At 46.2% G+C, this 19,987-nt stretch overlaps 1 protein-coding gene across 1 annotated transcript in view; it reads right to left on the bottom strand.

The window, feature by feature from the left end:
• TNPO1 (transportin 1) overlaps positions 1 to 19,987 on the bottom strand; it is a 3,819,238-nt gene that overhangs the window by 1,083,149 nt on the left and 2,716,102 nt on the right. Inside the window, exon 19 of the mRNA XM_044064437.1 lies at positions 1,912 to 2,007. Within this exon, the coding sequence (XP_043920372.1) occupies positions 1,912 to 2,007 (96 nt within the window). The remainder of the gene's footprint in view (positions 1 to 1,911; positions 2,008 to 19,987) is intronic.

The following is a 19,987-nucleotide window of genomic DNA, read 5'->3' as shown; positions in this document are numbered from 1 at the left end:
GGAGTTGAAGCCAGGAATACCTCCACAACATAGAACCAAAGCAGCAGCTCGAGACAACGCATCAGCTGCATTTAACAGAATGGCGAGAAACTTGAGAAGACGTCCCTAGCAAAGAAAGAGCTGAAGTCTTGCCCTCAAGAGTCATGAAGATCTGAAATAACTTGATAGGCCTGAGAGAAAAGAGCCAAAATATATCTGGTCATATGGGCCTGATAATAGTTCAAAGCTCTAAAGGCTAAGGGTAGCAGAAGTAGACATTTTCTTATCCAGCCTTTCCACAGTCCTGCTGTCCTTGTCAGAGGGAAGCAACGTTGTAGAAGGCAAACGTTTACAAGGCTTATCAGAGGTAACTGATACCACAGAAGTGTTACCAGAGGGGCAGTTTTAATGAAACTTGCAATCATTAAGCACTTCATAGAAGCTATCAGTTTTTTGGGAGCAGGGGGGTGGGGTGGGAATAAAGAGCATGAGACACAGTGGAAAAGGCATCCAACAAGGCAGCAAGAACAGCAGGGATAGCAGAGGACCTACGTGACTCCATTTGCAAAAGCTCATAGTACCTCTTCTGAACATTAGACTCCCGAGCACAATCCCATTTAAAAAAAATTCCATTATTTGGGAAAATTGTGCCACCAAAAGAAATCTCCTCAAAAGGAGAGTCGTGATTAATTTATTCTTCTTCTTTAGAACCATAACCTAAGGTGGAAAGAATCTGGGAAGAATAAGTCAGGGATTCCCCATCAGCGGAATCTTGCTCCCCTAGGCCTTTTAAGAGGGGTAGAAGACCAAAGAGGAGCTGGAACAGAAACCCCTTGAGGAAGCTTCAGAGTTATAAGGGCATTAAACATGCTTTGAGTGAAGTTCTGCCATTCACTCTGAGCATCTTTAGGAGCAGGAGAAATATGCTTGTTTTTGTTTCTTTTTTAATAGAACATCAGCTTTATCAATTTTAGGAGACTGACCCTTGATGACATTTAATTACTGTGGTCGGTATCTCTTCCCTCACTAAAATCTGAGGAACACCCCTAGGTGCTTCGGAAATTATCAGCCATAGTCCCCCCCCCGTACAACAGAAGTGGATGTCTGCAAGGCCTCCACGGACATGCATGAAGCCGGATCCATGCCGGCCTCTGAAGCAGTCTCTGCAGAGGAATCTGACAGAGAAACTGGGCAGTCCTCCATGCTTTCACTATCCTCAAGAGAGATGCTCAGAAGAGATGACAGCAGAAGAATCAGACCAAGCTTTCCTGATCATCATCTTTGCAGATTGCTGACCCTTAGGCCAGAAAGATCCCTCCATGATGTCTTTAGCCAACAGCTTAAGCCGTTGGTTTTCTAAGTAAATAGTTAAGGAGGAAAGCCAACTACTTAACGCCTTAGGGACAAAGGCCTGGCAAATTGCACAAGACATATGGTCATGGAAAGCAACTAAGGAAAATAAGCACTGCTTGTAATGTTCTACATAGGGAATCTATCTTCTGCACTGGCATTTCTCCCTTTCTAGATGACATGAAACCAACAACCAAAGTCAAAAAAGAGATATGACAACAAAAACTCCAATGGGGCACTTATTTGAAAGTGTCTTGGTAACCAGCAGACGAATGAGTGTTCAGACCAACAATTGAAAAGTAGTGTTTGGACTTGTGGCAAAGTTCTGAGGATGCTATGTCCGTACGTCAGCTTTATGTCCTATGCAGTGCAGAGGGAACATACATGTGATGAACAGCATCCCTATTACAACCTTAAGGCTTTGCGATACTGGCTGGATGTCGGGCTACCCTTGGCAGGGCATCCCTACTGTAAATGATACTGCAACAGTGATATGGAAGGGCATCACATTTTACCTTCAGCCAACTACCACAAACAACAAACCAACCCTTGGATTTGGTATAATGGCTTCAATGGCAATACCTGTATTCTCTAGTAGTGTCTTTGGTGTGTTTGGTCTGTTGATGATTTCCACCAGCTGGTGCAATACCATAGTAATATATGGCTGCATTTCAATGCCTGTAAAAGAAAACATATATGTATGCAGTTATGTAAACATTTCAGTTAAAATTATCAGTAACTTAAGATTTATTTAAAGTAGCTTGAAGAACATATTGTTAAAGGTCACTAAAGTTAAAAACATATTCCACTATCACTACCAAAATGATTAGCATGTTTTAAGTTTTCTCTTAATAATCAAATCTGCATGAAATATCAGGAGAATGAAAAACGAGTTAAGTACTTACCATAACTTGGAATCTGTGCTATCCAGTGTTATCATTCATCATGAATGGGTCTAGATCTGACATTGGATCTGAGCCAGCAACTAAGAGGACAGCTCCTGAGTTCAAGCTCCTCTCCTTTCCAAGATTCCTTATTACTTACAAGCTTCAGATCGAGTTTGCTGGATAGAAGAAAGGAGGAAGTGAAGACCGCCTATAAAGATGGAAAAACTACCAAGATGTACATCCCTCCATAACTCCCTAATCACCAGGAGGGTGGTGGGAACATGATGAATAATGACACTGGATAGCACAGACTCCCAAGTTATGGCAAATACATAACTCTGTCTGATGCTATCTGTGTCATTATTGATCACGGATGGGTCAGTCTCTCCACTTACTATAAACCCTGGGAGGCCTCAGGGAAGGACATGCCAGAGCACAGAGGAACCAAAGGAAGCTCTGCTCCTGGACACTAAGCCCACTTTATAATGTGTAACAAAGGTATGGGGGTTAGACCATGTACCAGCAGTGCAAATCTCATCCAAAGAAAGTTTCACCAAGAAGGCAGAGGATGTGGCTACCGACCTAGTAGAGTGAGCTTTAACTGGTCTGGAAAGCACCAGGTGTCTGCTTTCATAAATGTAGGAAATGTAACTGGCAATCCAACGGGAAACAGATACCTTGGAAACTGTTTGATCTTTCTTAGCCTGAGAGAAGGCAACAAAGAGCTGATCGGACTTGTGAAATTTTTTGGTTCTCTTGAGATAAAAACGTAACTGTCTTTGGACATCCAGACAATGCAACTTCTATTCCCCTTATTTGGAAAAATTGGGGAAGAACACAGGAAGTTGAATAGATTGGTTAAGATTAGCCTCCAAGGGACAAAAGAAGGATTGGTCCTGAGAGACGGCCTATCCTTATGGAAAACCATGAAGGGGGGCTTGATGCACACAGCCTGCAACTTGGAAACCCTCCTGGCTGAAGTAACAGCCACCAAAAAGTCCATTTTCCAGGACAGGAATTTGAGATCACAGGACACAGCAGGCTCAAAGGGCTTCTGCGGCAAACACTGCAACACCAGAGTGAGATCCCATGGAGGGCAGGGGTCCTTGACAGGGGATCTGAATAAAAAGATCCCTTTGAGAAAGGCTTTGCAAAGCCTAGAAGGAAATGTAGGACTTTCATTCCAATGGAAGTGGGATAGAGCTGTTAAATGGAGTTTAATTGTAGGAAAACTGGCCCCTTGATGAAAAAGTGATGCCAAGAACAACAAAATGTCAAAGATAGAAGCTGAAAAAGGATCTAGATTGCATTCTTTAGCCCAAACAGAAAATCTCTTCTATTTGCTGGAATACGCCTTCTTGGTAGATTGCTCCTGTGGGGCCAAAATAATGCTCTTAACTGGAGAGGGGAGCATGGATTGGGAAAAGATCACTGGCACTGGAGGAACCAAGCGGTCAGATGAAGAGACTGGAGACTGGGAAAAGGAAGCCCCACAGATGGGAAATGAGATCCAGAATGGGATCTAATATCCAAGGCGGATACTTCAGATGAGACCAAAGGAGGGAAAACCACGCCTGATGAGGCCAGAAGGGGGGCAATGAGGATGAGAGGTGTATTCAGGTGAGGGGCATTCTGTAAAACTTTGGGAATGAGGGGAGTTGAGGGATAAGTGTATAGAAGTCTCGATGGCCAATTGTGTACTACAGCTTCCCTGGGTGACTCCCCGACTGGGGGGATCAGGGCAAATTAGTTGCTGCATTTGTGATTGTTCAGAAAGGCAAAAAGATCACAGCAAGGAAGACCCCAACGGTCGAATATCTAATGTGCTACTGACAGATTTAGGGACCAAAAGTGAGGACTCAGGATAGATCTGCTGAGTTTGTTGGCTAACACGTTGGAACTACCGGGAATGTGCGTTACAAGAAGAAAGTGCCTGGAAGACATTGTCCATTCCCACAATCTCATGGCACCTCTGCACTGGAGATAAGACCGTGTTTCCTCCTGCTTGTTGATGTACCAGACCACTGTCATGTTGTCTGATTGAAATGTAACTGTCCTGAGAAAGAGAAATACCTGGAAGGCTTGCAACATTAGGAGGACTGCCCTCATCTCCAGGACATTTATTTGCAATTTGGTCTCTAAGGGAGACCACGTGCGTTGAACCATCCTTTCCCGATAATGCTCCCCCCCCAACCCAAACAGGGATGCGTCTGTGGTCACCGTGGCCTGGTGTTGGGGAAGACAGAAGGGTATGCCTAGAAAGAGATCCTGAGCTTGGAGCCACCAAGCGATGTGATGTCTGTATACCTGAGAAATCCTGATGGTCATGGACAAGGAATGAAGGTGGGCAGACCACTGCACCCCTAGGGTCCACTGCAGAACTCTCCTATGATATCTGGTGAGAGGCACTAACTGGATCGCCACCACCACTGAACCTACCACTTGAAAGATCAAGTGGACCGCGGGACCTTCCAAATCAAATGGACTTTGAGAAGAGGAAGTGCTGCAGTCTCTGACACAGTGTTCAGAAGGACCATGATAAACTCCATGTTCTGACTCGGAGCAAGATGGGGTTTAGACAGGTTGACAGTCATGCATAGATCCTGAAAGAGACCATGTAATCCATGGACAATGTGAGTTGATGCCGTGTGGGGGGCCGTGAGGAGCCAATCGCCCAGGTCGCCCAGGTACGGGAAGACCAGGAAACCTTGCAGTGGGTGATGAGCTGCCACCACTGCCATGCATTTAGTAAACACCTGGAGGTCTGTGGGGAGTCCAAAGAGCATGGTTCTGAACTGATAAAGATTGGCCCCAGCTGAAACCACAGGTATCTCCTTGAGTGTCTGTCGATCTTGATGTGATAGTATGCATCCTTTAGATCCATTGAGCATATCCAATTATCCTTGCGCAGAAGAGGCAGAATGGACTGAATAGTGATCATCCAGAATTTCGACTTCTTGACTGACAAATTTAGCACACTGAGGTCCAGAATGGGACGAAATGTCCCCGGTTTTCTTGCGCAACAAAAAGAAGCAAGAGTAAGTTCCAGACCCTCGCCTTGTGGGGACCTCCTGGATGGCTCTTTTTTGAAGGAAGTCTTGAACCTCGAGAATGGCCAACTCCCTCTGGCGGGGTGGACCGTCCAGGGAGAAAAGTTTGAGCTGGAGGGGGCTGGAAAAAGGGAATAAAGTAAACCCTGGAAACCATGTTTAACACCCACTGATCTGAGGTAATACTTGTCCAGGCTAGTGGGTAGAGGGAGCGATGACTCCCAACAGCCTCGAAGGCAGGACAGCCGGGCAGCGCTTCTGGAGCGCTGAGGGGGTTTCTCCGAGCAGGGTCCCTGGACGTCCTGGTTCTGCAGACCCCCCCGCTGCCTCTGGGGCGGCATCTGCTGTCAAACCCCCTTCTCTGGCAAGAGGAAGAGGATTCCTGTGGAGCATCCTAGAAGGAAGACTGAGACCTGTGGAACCACAGTTTCTTACTACCCCTCTGATTTTTGTAAAAGGATCTTTGGGGAGTAAAAAACCTGATCCCGACCACGGACAGAGTCTTTCCCTCCTGCTCGCTATGGGTTAAAAAGTTTCTTTGACCGAAAGGTCAAACAGAGTTGACCCGTCAAAACGGGCATCAGTGAATGGCACCTTGAAGGGTTCCACAAACCCGCAAAGGTGAAGCCAGGCATGACACCTAATGGCAATGCCAGTCCCCGCTGCTCGAGAGGTGGCCTCCACTGTATTAGAGATCAACCTCATTGAGGCATTAGCTAGGGAAGTCAGGGTAGACAGTTTCAGAGAGACCAATCCGAGACTCTCTGGAGGCAGCAACTCAGAACGGGAAGTGGAGAGCTCTGACAAGTCCCTTTGTGCCGGGTAAAGTAGGAAATGTAGTTGGTTGTTCTCAGTCCAAATGTAGCCGAGGCAAACACGAGCTTCCCAAAATGGTCTATCACCTAAGGCTCCCTGTTCGGGATGGACCATGGAGCTCTGTTCGGTGAGCTCCTTTTTTGTAGCTGTGGCCACCACAATAGCATCAACGGGAACAGCCTTGCTCCAAAAAGCCTCGTCTTTCTGGGGACTTAGGAACTTATCAGCTTTTTTGGGACCTGGTTCCAACGTGTCCAGCTCCTTCCACACCCTGTTGGACATGAGCTGGATGAGCTCATTGGCAGGGGGAGACACCCAGGTAGAAGATGGGCATGTCCCAAAGGTCTTCAAGAACACGGACTCCTCTGAAGATAGGACGGAGGAAGACCAACTGCCTCGTTGCTTAAGGATCTCCTCGGACATAAATCTGGGGGATCCATCTCCTTCCTCAAAATCTGAGTCTTTGGTGAGGGACTCTCTAGGGGAGTCCAAGTGCATCCTTTTGCATTTCCTCTTCCAAGGGAGCTCTTCCACAGTGGGCTCGGAGAAGGACTCGGAAGAGGTAAGGAACTTGAGGGGGGTAATGCCCTTCTGAAGACGCTCACAGGAGGGCAGACCCGGGAAGGATGATGATGTCTCACTGCCCAATGTCAAGCAAGGCTGGGGAGGACCTAGAGCCGAAGGAGAGGCAGCTGCCTGGCCAGAGACGGTCCTCTCTATCACTCGGAAGGCCAATGGGCTGGATGAAGCCCCCCTCTTCCCCAGTGGCCACAACTGACTGGGACAGAAGGGATGGCCCCAACACAGACCCAGTATCTCAAGACGATATCAGCCTCAAGCTGTCCAGGGTGGAAGCCCCCACAGGGAGGGAATGGTCTGAAAGCTCTGGGCCCGAGCTCACTCCTCAGACACCCGCACCGACCTCACGTGGTTGAGGCACAGCCAGCTCCGAGGGCAACGCAGCTGAACCGGCCAGGGACCCTGATGGTGTGGGAAGGGAAGAAATGCCCAACACAGTCAGCCTCTCACTGGGAATTTCCTGATCCTGAAGGTCCAAACCCTGATGAGTCGGCCAAGGACAGAGGAGTCCCGTGGATGGAGAGGACCCCTAAGCAAGTGAGCAGGGGATGGCAATAAGCCCAACTTGATTTGGGCCTGGAGAAAGGTTCTCATCACCCTATCCATGTCTGAGGGGAGCAGACTCCTGGTGGACTGAGAAGAGACTGAGGAATGGCCCAACCTTGCTGAGGGAGGGTCTGCAGTCTTGAGAAGACGACCTACTTAAAAACCTCAGATCCGATGTTCTAGGTCTGGGGGGAGCTCTCAACAACAATCGGATCCAACGAGGAGCTGCTTGGATCCAAGGAAAGAGATGGTGCCATGGATGGATCTGACAGGTGGATCGGATCCTAGGACCTCCGAGGCTCAGACGTCTCGGATCTGACAGAGGGAGATGAGGCTCTGAGAGCAGAAGAGCCCAGAAATGAAGCCAGGGAGGCTGGACTCAGATCCGGGGAACTGTGAAGACTTCCTTTGGGGAACCAAAGAAGGCTTAGAAGAGGAACCAGAAACCAAGAGACCCCCTCTGGCAAGAACTTGTTCCTGCAATCCTGGAGAGCCCTGGGGTTGAATCTGGCAACAAATGTCACATTCAACAACCAGAAGTAGCTCTCCCAGACAATACACACACTCCTTGTGTGTGTTGGAATGGGACATTTTATGACGGCATGAGGAGCACCTTTTAAACCCACTGGGCTTCTCTGACATCACACACACACACACACACACACACACACACAGGACAATAAAAAGGGGCATGGGGAACAAGGTAGAAGGGTAAGAAAACTAAAAGAGAAAACTACCCAAGAGACCTGGGAAGAAAAAGGGCAGGAACCTGGGGAAGAGTGCAAAAAGACAGCTTAAAACACTACAGGGAGGGGAGAAAACTAACTAGACGAGAGCGTGAAGAAGACAGGTTAGACAGGAGAGGAACAACCATGGGGGGGAAAAAAAAAAGAGAGAGAAAAGGTACTTGGCTAAAACTGAAGGCTTGAGCTACAGGAAGTACATCCAAACGAAATCACGGCAAACGAGACATGGGGGTTGTGGGTAGCAAAGGATCTTGGGAAGGGGAGGAGGTTGAGCACAGGAGCTGTCCTCTAAGTTGCCAGTTCGGATCCGATGTCGGATCCTAGACAAATCCGTGATCAATAATGACATAGATAGCATCAGATCTTGAACTTATACTGCACTACGGCATTTCTTAAAAAGAGAAAAATGATAATGGGAAGGAAATGAAGAGGATTCTTACAGTGGAAAATTAGCTCTTATTTACACAAGTTACTGTAATTACACTCCTACCTATTACTTAGACTGCTACACAAAGTAAATAAGGATGCATTCAAAAAGCTGAACAGACTTCATGGGCTACATTACCATATCTTACAACAAAAATGCATTTCTTTTCAATATTTAAAATCAAATATAAGCCAAAAATTATGGATATTTTTAACAGATGCATGTTTCAATAGAGACAGTTAGCATAATGGTTAAGGTCTTCACCTCCCATACACAACTTTCGATCCTGACCTCTGACCAATGCCTGTTTGGAGTTTGAATGTTCTCCCTGTGTCTCTGCAGGGTTCCTCCCATGTCCAAAAACATGCTGAGTATTTCCATCTCAAACTCACCAATGACTGGAGCTGTGGGCAGCAGCACAGACTCTACATGGTGCCCTATGGGGGAAGAGTTGTACAGACCAACCGCTTTGGGCATCTACTGTGGTACGCAGTATCCTCAAGACAGGAGAACATGATCACAGACTGCGAGCCATGGCAGGGCTAGCCACTTAATGGTGTAAAATATGGCTCTAGGTGATTCGGTCATGTTGACCAACGTCGCCAAAATGAGCATGGGTAGTTACCAATGATAAGTGGGTTGAGGACCCATGGCCTACTCCGACCTATGCCAGGGACCCATGCTAAAGGTGGGGGGTACATGTGCCCCTATTGGCCAGTGTGTGCCCACCATAAAGCCCTGGGTCAGTAAGCTACTGGCCGGCTGGTGTCTAGTTGCCCAGCCTGAGTTACCTGGGATGGCTCTGTTGAGCAAAAGCTAGACGTAAAACCAACCAACCTGCCACACATGAACTGAGAATTGCTACACAATGTAGGTTCACTGACAAGATGCAGCTTGGAGGTGGATGACATGACACAGACAAGACGCAGCTTGGAGGTGGATGACATGACACAAAGGAGGCTGGACATCCTTTATATACAAGACAAGATGGAAGGGCAGTGCTGTGAGAAATATCATCAGAATTAATGACAGACTCATTGCAATCAGATTCCAGTGCAATGATAGGGCAATATTTATAATCTCAACCTATGCCTCACAACAGGATTGTGAGGAAGAGAGTGAATTCAAACAGCAGTTGCAGGATCTACTAGATAAAGCAGGACAACATGAATTGGTGTTGATAATGGGTAACTTGAATGCACATATACATAGACAGGACAGGATACGAGGACTGCCTGGGTCCACATGGGTGGGGTAACAAGAATGAAGGAGAAGCCGTTCTAGACTTCTGTCTGGCAAATGGCTTAATAGTAGCCAACACATGGTTCAGAAAGAGAGAGAGTCACAAGGTCACATACAAGAGTAGCCAACATGCAACTCAAGTAGACTTCCTCCTAGTAAGAAAAAGGCACTTGGACAAAATCCATAATTGCAAAGTCATCCCCAGTGAAACAGTCAGCCCACAGTATCAACCATTAGCTGCCACACTCAATTGCATGCAGTGGTCAGAGAAGGCTCTAAGGTCAACAGAGACCAGGCTGAAGACTTGGAAGTTGACTGGAGAGAAAGAACAGCAGTTCAAGGAATTACTTGGGGCTCTAGCACCCCAAGAGGAGGAGGAAATAGGTGGAGATGAACAAGAATGGCAGCGCCTAAGAACAGCATGTGCTAGGTCTACACAAAAGATATGTGGCTGAGCCAGGTATGGAAATAAGGTACATAAGGAAAGCTGGTAGTGGAATACAGAAGTCCAGGAAGTCATCAAAAGAAAGGAGGAGTGCAGGAAGAAGTGGGAGATATAAAAGACTGACCAAGTTAGGAAGGACTACTTGTTGGTTAACAAAGAAGCTAAGAAAGAAGTTGCAATAGCAAAGAATAAGGCATCAGAGGCACGCTACCAATTTCTGGAAAGTGACTCCGTAAGTGGCACAAATAAACTATATCAGGTTGCAGGGCAAAGACAGAACGATAAAGAAGATAGTCAGACACCCTTCATAAGGGATGCCAGGAACAACCTGCTCACCATTCCACAGGACATCAAAGGCAGATAGTATTTCCAGCAGCTTCTGAATGAAGAACACCCCACAGAAGCTGTTCTGCCCCAGAAAGAGTCTACCATGAGAAAAGAAGAGGAGCCCACCCTAGAAGAAGTAAGGACAGCACTAAAGAAAATGAAGTCAGGGAAAGCAGTAGGCTTAGCTGAGGTTACAGCAGATATGATAAAGATGCTGGGTGAGATAGGGGAGAAATGGCTCCTGAGGGTACTCATAGCAGCATGGAGAGAAAGGCGTATTCCAGATGACTGGAGAATAAGCATGCTCGTGCCAGTGTACAAGAACTAAGGGGACACACACAACAGGCATCAAACTCCTACCACATTGCATGAAAGTTCTAGAGAGGGTGACTGATAAACGGATACACAGAGTAGTAGAACATAAGATGGGAGATGAGCAGTTTGGATTCAGTTCTGGATGCAGCACAATTGACCTGATATTTGCAGTGAGACAGTTACTTAGACTTGGAGAAAGTATATGACAAGGTCCCAAGAAAGCTGATCTGGGCAGTACTATGGTGGTTTGAAGTCACAGAAACATTGGTAGAATTAGTTCAGGCTATGTACAAAGATCCAATGACTCAAGTACGAACAGTGTTTGGCCTCACAGAGGGGTTCCTAGTAGGAGTGGGTGTACGTCACAGTTCAGCTCTGAGCCCACTGCTGTTCATACTAGTGATGGATTACGTTAGCAAACAGGTCGGTGGGGACACATCAACAAAGTTACTGCATGCAGACAATGTGGCATTAGAGCAGACTCTCAGAAGGAACGTCAACAAAGGATAGGAGAATAGAATGCAGAACTAAAGGCACATGGGATGAAGCTAAGCACAGATAAGACAGTGGTAATGGCAGCAAATTGGGGAAGTCAGAAAAAGCTGTGAATTGAGATAGAAGGGATGATAGTGGATAGAGTTGAAGGGAAGTCTGAATGAAGAGGTCAAAACTAGAATCAGAGGGGCTGCAGCCAACTGGCATAGAGTATCAGGTGTAGTCTATGACAGAAGAATGCCAAAGCAGCTGAAAAGTAAGGTGTGCAAGACAGTGGCGTGACCAGTACTATTGCATGGTACACAAACCTGGGCAGTAAAGGCAGCACAGCTGAAGCTAGAGGTGATGGAAATGAAGCGCCTGAGAAGGGTGGTAGGATGCACATTGTGGGACAGACAAAGAAATGAGGACATAACAGCAGAACCCAAAGTAACTCCAACTGCAGAAAAGATCAAAGAGAACGTACAGTTGTGTACACTTACCATAAATGTAGCTGTTCGAGTGTATTCACTGTTGCAGTCATCACATTTGGGTTATCTGCTTGCAGTAGCCCTCAGTCGGCCTGATTATCAAAGTCTTGAGTCCTGCGTCGGTTGCGGTCTCATCTTCCATGACATCAGGTAGTCAGGGGTATAAAGCATGCAGCCGACGCCATTACATCAGTTTTTCTTGCCCCAGATGTCAGGTGCCCCCAATAAAGGGAAGCAATTATATACAAGGTTACACCTCCAACAAAAAAGCAAATACACCAAAAAGCTTTGAGCATAGTAAACAAGAACAGAGATATAGTCAATAGAAGTCAGGGGTCTGGAGGGAGGGTAAAGTACAGTTGTGTACACTTACCATAAATGTAGATGTTCGAGTGTATTCACTGTTGCAGTCATTACATTTGGGTAATCTGCTGGCAGGATGCCCTCAGTCGGCCTGATTAGCAAAGTCTTGGGTCTTGCGTTGGTTGCTGTCCCTTCTTCCATGACGTTAGGTCATCAGGGGTATAAAACATGCATCTGATGCTATTACATCAGTTTTTCTTGCCCCAGATGTCAGGTGCCCCCCTAATGGGGAGCCAATAAAATTAAAAAACACAAAAGTATACCTCCATCCAAAAGCAAATACACCAAAAGGCTTTTAAGCATAGTAAAAGAAAGTAGAGGTATAGCCAGAGAAAAGTAGGGGGCTGGAGGGAGGGTAACCAGGACTGCAGCAGTGAATACACTCGAACATCTACATTTATGGTAAGTGTACACAACTGTACTACGTTCTTCATGTTTCACTGCTGCAGTCATTACAGTTAGGTAGATTCCCAAAGCTATGGTTGGGAGGAGGTGTTTATACAGCATTAGGGCCAGCTATAAGGCCCTGCAAGACTGCAGTGGCAAAGCCAGCTCTGAATTTAGAAAACATTGGCAAGTGGTAATGCTTGGTAAAGGTATGTAAAGAACTCCAGGTAGCAGCTTCTATGATGCCCTTGGTAGGGACACCTCTGAGAAAGGCTGTAGAGGTAGATGCAGCCCTGGCTGAGTGTAGACTTATCCCCTGTGCGGTAGGTTTTCCATGGTGCTTATAGCAGAAATGAATGCAGTGGCCTATCCACTTAGAAATGGTTTGCTTTGAAATGGCCTTCCCCTCTGCCCCTGCAGCAAATGCAACCAGCAGCTGTTCACATTTCCTGAGAGGTTTAGTCCTGTCCAAGTAAAATCTAAGTTGTCTGTGCATGTCCAAGGAGTTAAGTATTCGTTCCCCTTTGTGCTGTGGATTAGAAAAGAAGGTTGGCAAATGAATGGACTGATTAAGGGCCACACTGGATACCACTTGGGCATGAAGGAGGAATTGGTCCTGAGGGACACCCTGTCCGCATGAAAGATGATGAAAGGCACCACACTGCCATAAGGGCCTGTAATTCAGACACCCTTCTTGCTAAAGTGATGGCTAGAAGGAAGGCTGTTTTCCAAGAAAGGAATTTCAACTCTGCATTTGCAGCTGGCTCAAAGGAAGGTAGAGTGAGCTTTTCCAATACAAACTTAAGGTCCCAGGTTAGAGTAGGGACTCTCCTGGGTGGTCTTAAGTTTGTGGCCCCTCTGAGGAACTGCTTCAGAAGTGGATGAGAGAAGAGGGGTGGTTCTGTATTGTAATGAGCTGAAATGGCTGAGGCATGACTTTTGATGGAGGAAAAGGAAAGGCCCTTGTGAAGCATTTCAGTTAAGTATTAAAGAATCTGAGGTAAATTGGGCGCTACTGTGCCAATCCCCTGAGTTTGGCTCCAGGAATAGAATCTTTTCCATTTTTCAGCATAGGCTTTTCTAGTACTAGGCCTCCTTACCTCCAAAATGACATCCATCACTTGTTTACTGAGGGATGGTAACAGAGGGATCAGGGAATTAGCCAGGCTGCCAGGTTCAGGGTTTGAAGTTGTGGGTGCAAAATCTGGCCCTCCTGCTGGGACAGCAGGGCAGGAGTCTGAGGCAGGTGCCAGCAGTGACACACTGTGCAAGAGGGGGTACACCAGTGTTGGAGTGGTCAGTCTGGTGCAATCAGTATTGTCCTTGGTTTGTCCTGTTTGATCTTTAGTAGTACCTTGGAGAGGAGAGGCAGAAGGGCAAAGGCATAAACAGATAGGTTTTTCCAGGTGAAGGACAGAGCATCCACTTTCCAAGCTTGTTTGTGGGTTGCCCTTGGGCAGAATTTGTCCACCTGGTAATTCTAGGGGGAGGCAAACAGTTCTATCTCTGGGCTCCCCCATTTGTTTCTCAACATGTTGAATATCTTTGGTTCCAGTTTCTACTCGTGTGGGTCCATGAGATTTCTGCTTAGGTCATCTGCCAGTGTATTTAGCTTTCCTGGCAGGAATTGAGCCTGTAGGTGCACTTGGCAGCTCAGTAGCTCAAGGCTGTGTTCCACAGAGCCATGGCTAGTCTGCAGAGAGGATATGAGTGGGTTCCTCCCTGCTTGTTTATGAACCACATAACCATGGTGTTGTCTGTCTTTACCAATAATTGTCCTGGAAAAATGTGGTCCTTGAAGGCTGTCAGAGCATTCTGTACAGCGAACATTTCTTTTTGATTGATATGCAGGTGCATTTGACTTTGGTTCCAATTGCCCTGAATGCACTTCCCTGCCAAGTGAGCCCCCCATGCATAGTCTGATGCGTCTGTTGTTAGGGTTTGGGCGGCAGGGGGTAGAGTGAATGGCAGTCCCTTGTTTTGATGGCAGGCCTCTGCCCACCAAAGGAACTCTATCTGTGGACAACGTATGATAGGAATCATTGATTCTAGATCCTGAGAATGTTGACACCATAGGCTTTTTAGATACCATTGTAGTTTCCTCATATGCAGTCTTGCATATGGAATTAGTAGAATGTATGAAGCCATGAACCCCAGGGCTTGCAGTATTTTCCTTGCAGATAGCTGGGTCTTTGTGGCCAGTAGTTTGAAGTAGGCTGTCAAATGAACTTGTTTCTCTGGCGTGAGGTAGGCCATCTGGGAAATTGTATTCAAGCTTGCTCCCAGGAATACAATTTGTTGGCAGTGTACAAAATGTGATTTCTTTTCGTTTATGGTGTACCCCAGAGAAGTTATCAATTTCTTTACAAATGCCAGATGATTCAATAGTATGTCCAGGCTTTCTGCCTGAATTAGACAATCGTCCAGGTATGGATATATTTGAATATTTCTTTGCCTTCAAAATGCAATGACTGGAGCTAGGCACTTTGTGAATACCCTGGGCGCAGTAGATAAGCCAAAGGGCAGTGCAGAGAACTGATACTGCATGCAGCCTGCTTTGAAGCATAGGTATCGTCTGCAAGATTAACTTATTGGGATGTGCAGGTAGGCTTCCTTTAAATCCAGTGTTGCCAACCAGGCATCTTTGCCTAGCATAGGAAGCAGATGATGAAGAGTTCGCATCTTGAATTTTGGGATTACCAAAAATGTGTTTAGGATAGACAGGTCCAGGACAGGACGCCAGGAATTGTCTTTTCTGGGTACCAAAAAAAGTCTGAGTAGAAACCTTGTCCCCATTCTTCTTCTGGGACAGGCTGAATAGCCCTGACACTTGAGAGAAAACTTGCTTTAGAGCCTCTGCCCAATGATTTAGGGGTAGAGATGGCCAACCGTTTGGGGTTGGCAAGGCGTGGAAGTGGAATCTGTATCCTTGGGGAAACTATAATTAAAACCCATTTGTCCTGGGTAATGAGTTCCCAATTTTTTGCCTGCAGGGCAATCTTTCCCCCTAAAGGAACAGTCAGTTGAGCAGGGCTTGGAAGGTTTAAAGTTAAGTCATTAAGACAGTTTACCATAGGGGGGAATCTTACTAGTCCCTGCTTTGGAAGTGGGAGCCCCCCACTGCTTAGTCCTGTGAGTACCTTAGGACTGCAGCCTGGGTGTTCTGCTGGTTTTGGGTTTGGACTGAGAAGGCCTGGAAGCAGCAGGAAAGGACCAATTCTTAGAGGGCCAATGCCTACTAAATCTGGGTGGCTGTAATTGCAGGAAATCTTTAACAGTTTGCATAGATTTAGCTTTTTCCTCCATCTTTTTATGTACTACTTCTGCTTTGTTGCCAAACAGGCAGTCTTGGTTTAAGGGAGCATCCAACAATTTAGCTTTAACATGACCTGGCAAAGATTGCTCCTTAAGCCAAGCATGCCTTCTAAGTACAGACCCAGAGAGTAATAAGGTCTTCAGCCATTCTTATCATTGGTTTTTTAGGTATAGGGGCCTAACCATGCAGTCTGAGAGTCTGTTTTCTAGGCATGGATCGAGTTTTTAGGCCTTGAAGAAGAAGATGGCATTGGTTTAATATGCAAGTCAGTAGGCCTGAATACATCCTCAGAAGCCTGTGTCTGCACAGCGGCTATGGACCCATCCAAGGTAGAGACATCCGCAGGTTCCACAGTCGAAGAAGCATCCCGTGGCATACCGGACTCCGAATGGGTCTCAGTAGAGGCCTACAAATATGAAGTAGCAGGTATCAGGGGCTGCGAAAGCGCCTCACTAAGTACTGGCGAACTAGCTTAGGAGAAATATCTTCGGTAGCTTTGGACCTATGCAGTCTGTCTCTGTCTTTATCTTTGCATTTTTCGGAATGTCAATAGTTGGGTGGCTTACCAAAGCCATTTCTGGATAATTGAACAGAGTACCAACATATTTAGAAGCGTAAAAAACTGACGACGAATAGTTTGAGGTTTGAATAAGGCACAAAACTGACAGCAAGGTACGTCGTGGTCTGGGCCTAAGCAAGGAATGCAGTACAAATGAAAATCTTTATGAGGTATTTGCTTTCCACAAGAAATACAATTGTTAACTTTTACTGACATCGGTTTAGAGCAAGAAAAAAGTACAGTTTTGTACCTGCCATAAATGTAGATGTCCGATAGGAATGCATCTGCAGTCCTTACAAATGGGTTGTCCTGTCGTCAGGCAGCCCTTCGGTCGGCCGGATTCCAAAGTCTGGGTCTGGCCTCGGCTGGTGTCGCACTTCACCCGACGTCATAGCTGCAGTTATTCGGGTATAAAGGCATCAGCCGACGCCATTTTCCTCAGTGTTTCTTGCCCCAGATGCCAGGTGCCCTCTTGGAAGGCTAAATTTGGATAAATGCCAATGATTCTAAATAGTAGAGAGCAAACACAAAAAATAAGCATGCATGTACATATATACAAACAAATACACCATAATAGATCCCCCAGCTAGCTATAAGATGGGCAAATACCCTAGGAGTACCACAGAGGGGAAGGCGGGTGGGTAATCCTGACTGCAGATGCATTCCTATCGGACATCTACATTTATGGTAGGTACAAAACTGTACTATGTCCTTCAAGGATGCATCTGCAGTCCTTACAAATGGGTAGAATACCATAACCAAACTGGGGGAGGAGGAAAAAAGAAATTATGGTGTAGTTAGGATCCCTTGCAAAACAGCAGTGGCAAAACCTGCTCGGGATCTAGAGTATAAAGGTAAATTATAATGCTTGGCAAATGTATGCACGGAGGTCCAAGTAGAAGCCTCTATAATGTCCTTGGTAGCCACTCCTCGTAAGAAGGCTGTGGTAGTGGCTGTAGCCCTTGTAGAGTGAGGCCTGATGTTTTCTGGAGTTTTCTTTCCATGGTAGGAGTAACAAAATCTAATGCAATTTCCTATCCACTTGGAGATTGTCTGTTTTGAAATTGCTTTTCCTTCCCTTCCTGTTGCATATGCTACCAGTAGCTGGTCAGTTTTTCTATTGTCCTTGGTCCTGTCCAGGTAGTAGCATAATTGTCTATGTACATCCAAGGTATGCAACAGTCTTTCTCCCCTGTTCTGTGGGTTGGGGAAGAATGTAGGTAGGTGGATAGCCTGATTTAAAGACACTCTGGATACCACCTTAGGCATAAAAGTAGGATTTGTTCTCATGGACACTCTATCTTGATGGAAGATCAGGAAGGGTTGCACTGCCATTAATGCCTGTAGTTCAGATACCCTTCTTGCTGAAGTGATTGCCAGCAGGAAAGCAGTCTTCCATGATAAGTACTGTAATTCTGCTGTTGCTGCTGGTTCAAAAGGAGGAAGTGTCAATTTTTCTAGCACAAAGTTCAAGTCCCATGCTGGCAATGGTGGTTTCCTAGGAGGTTTTACATTTTTAATTCCTCTCAGAAACTGCCTGAGCAGAGGATGTGAGATATCTTTTCCATTTTGCTGAATATTTTTTTCTTGTTGAGGGTCTGCGAGCCTCAAGGATAATGTCTTTAACCCTTTGGGATAAATTTGGGTTAATTGATCTTATGCAATGTTCCAGGCAGTCAGCTGCAGAGTTTTCAGGTTTGGATGCAGGATGTTGTAGTTGTTCTGTGTTAACAGTAATGGAACCAGGGGTAGTGTCCATATTTGTTCCCGAGACATGCTCCTCAGTAATGGGTACCAATGTTGCCTTGGCCAGTCTGGAGCTATCAGAATGATCCTTGGACGGTCCTCTTTGATCTTCAATAGCACCTTGTGTATCAAAGGAAGTGGTGGGAAAGCAAGTGGGTGGTACGTCCTTGTGCAGAATTTCTTTAGCTGGTGATTGCGTGGGGATGCAAATAAGTCTATTTCTGGGAGTCCCCATTTTCTTGTAATGGTTTTGAAGATGTCCGGATGCAGCATCCATTCGTGGGCATCCGTGGTAGTCTTGCTTAATATGTCTGCTAGAATGTTTTCTTTTCCTGGCACAAAAATTGCTTGTAACTGAATGTTGTAGCTCAGAGCCACATTCCAGAGGTCCAGTGCCATCCGGCATAGAGGGTACGAATGTGTGCCTCCCTGTTTGTTGATGTACCACATAACTGTGGTGTTGTCTGTCCTTATCATCAATTGACCTTGTAGGAGAAATGGTCTGAATGTCTGAATTGCCAATTTTACTGCCAGCATTTCCTTTAGATTTATGTGTAGGTGCAGCTGGTCTTGAGTCCATAAGCCTTGTATGCACTTGTCCAGCATGTGGGCCCCCCAACCGAGGTCTGAGGCGTCCGTCGTGATGGTTTGGCTTGGTTGAGTGCTGTGGAAGGGCAATCCTGTGTTTGATTGACAGGCCTGAGCCCACCATAGGAACTCTTTCTTCAGGCATGGGATTATTGGAATTTGGGTTTCTAGGCTGTGCTTGTGTTGAGACCATAAATTCTTTAGGTACCACTGTAGCTTTCTCATATGCAGTCTGGCATGAGGAACCAGTATTATGCAGGATGCCATGAAGCCCAGGGCTTGCAGTACTTTTCTTGCTGTTAGATGGTTCTGCTTTGTTAATGCCAAGAAGTAGAGAGGTAGTTGCTCTTGTTTTTCTACTGTTAGGAATGCCATTTGTTTTGATGTGTCCAGCTCTGCACCCAAAAAGGTTATTCTTTGTGATGGTATCAGCCTTGACTTTTTTATATTGACTGTATATCCCAGGGCTTGTAGCAGGTAAATGACCCTTTGTAAGTCTTCTGCTAGCTTGTTTTTGTTGTCCGCTTGTATCAGGCAGTCGTCCAGGTAGGGGTAAATTTGGATTCCCTGAAGTCTGCAATGAGCAATTACTGATGCCAGGCATTTCGTGAATACTCTGGGCGCAGTAGATAAGCCAAAGGGAAATGCTGAGAATTGATAATGCTCTGATCCTGCAAGAAATCTGAGGTATCTTCTGCAATTTGGTCGTATGGGGACGTGCAGGTATGCCTCCTTGAGATCTAGAGTTACCAGCCAAGACTCCTTGCCCAGCATGGGAAGAAGCTGCTGTAGAGTCAGCATTTTGAATTTTGGAACAATGAGGAATGTGTTTAAAGCGGACAGGTCGAGAATAGGCCTCCATTTGCTCTCTTTTCTTGGTACCAGGAAGAGTCTGGAGTAAAATCCCTTTCCTTGCTCCATAGATGGTACCTTTTCCACAGCTCTCATCCTTAATAATTGAGATATTTGCTTTAGAGCTTCTGCCTTTTGATTTGGAGGTAGGTTTGGCATTCCTCTCGTCCCTGGTAGAGTATGGAAGTGAAACCTGTAGCCTTGGTCTATTGTCTGTAAAATCCACTTGTCTCTTGTGATGTAATGCCAGTTTATTGAAAATAAGGCTAGCTTTCCGCCTAAGGGTGCTTCTAGTTGTTCCCTGGTAGGCGGTGCCAGAGCCAAGTCACTGTGATTGTCCTGTAGTTGTGATGGTGGCTGTGTCTGTGGCTGCACTTCGCTGGTTCTTACCCTGCCACTGGCGTCCCTGAGAAACTGCAACAGCAGGAGGGATTTCAGAAGCCGATTCCACCAGGTTGGAAGAGGCCTCGGTAGAAGGTAAGTTTTCGGCTGAAGGAAGAAC

This window comes from Protopterus annectens, chromosome 2.part2 (assembly GCF_019279795.1).
Source record: "Protopterus annectens isolate FY-2018-M chromosome 2.part2, PAN1.0, whole genome shotgun sequence".
NCBI lineage: Eukaryota > Metazoa > Chordata > Ceratodontiformes > Protopteridae > Protopterus > Protopterus annectens.
Note: the sequence above shows the minus strand (reverse complement) of the source record. Positions and strands in the feature narration are given on the sequence as shown.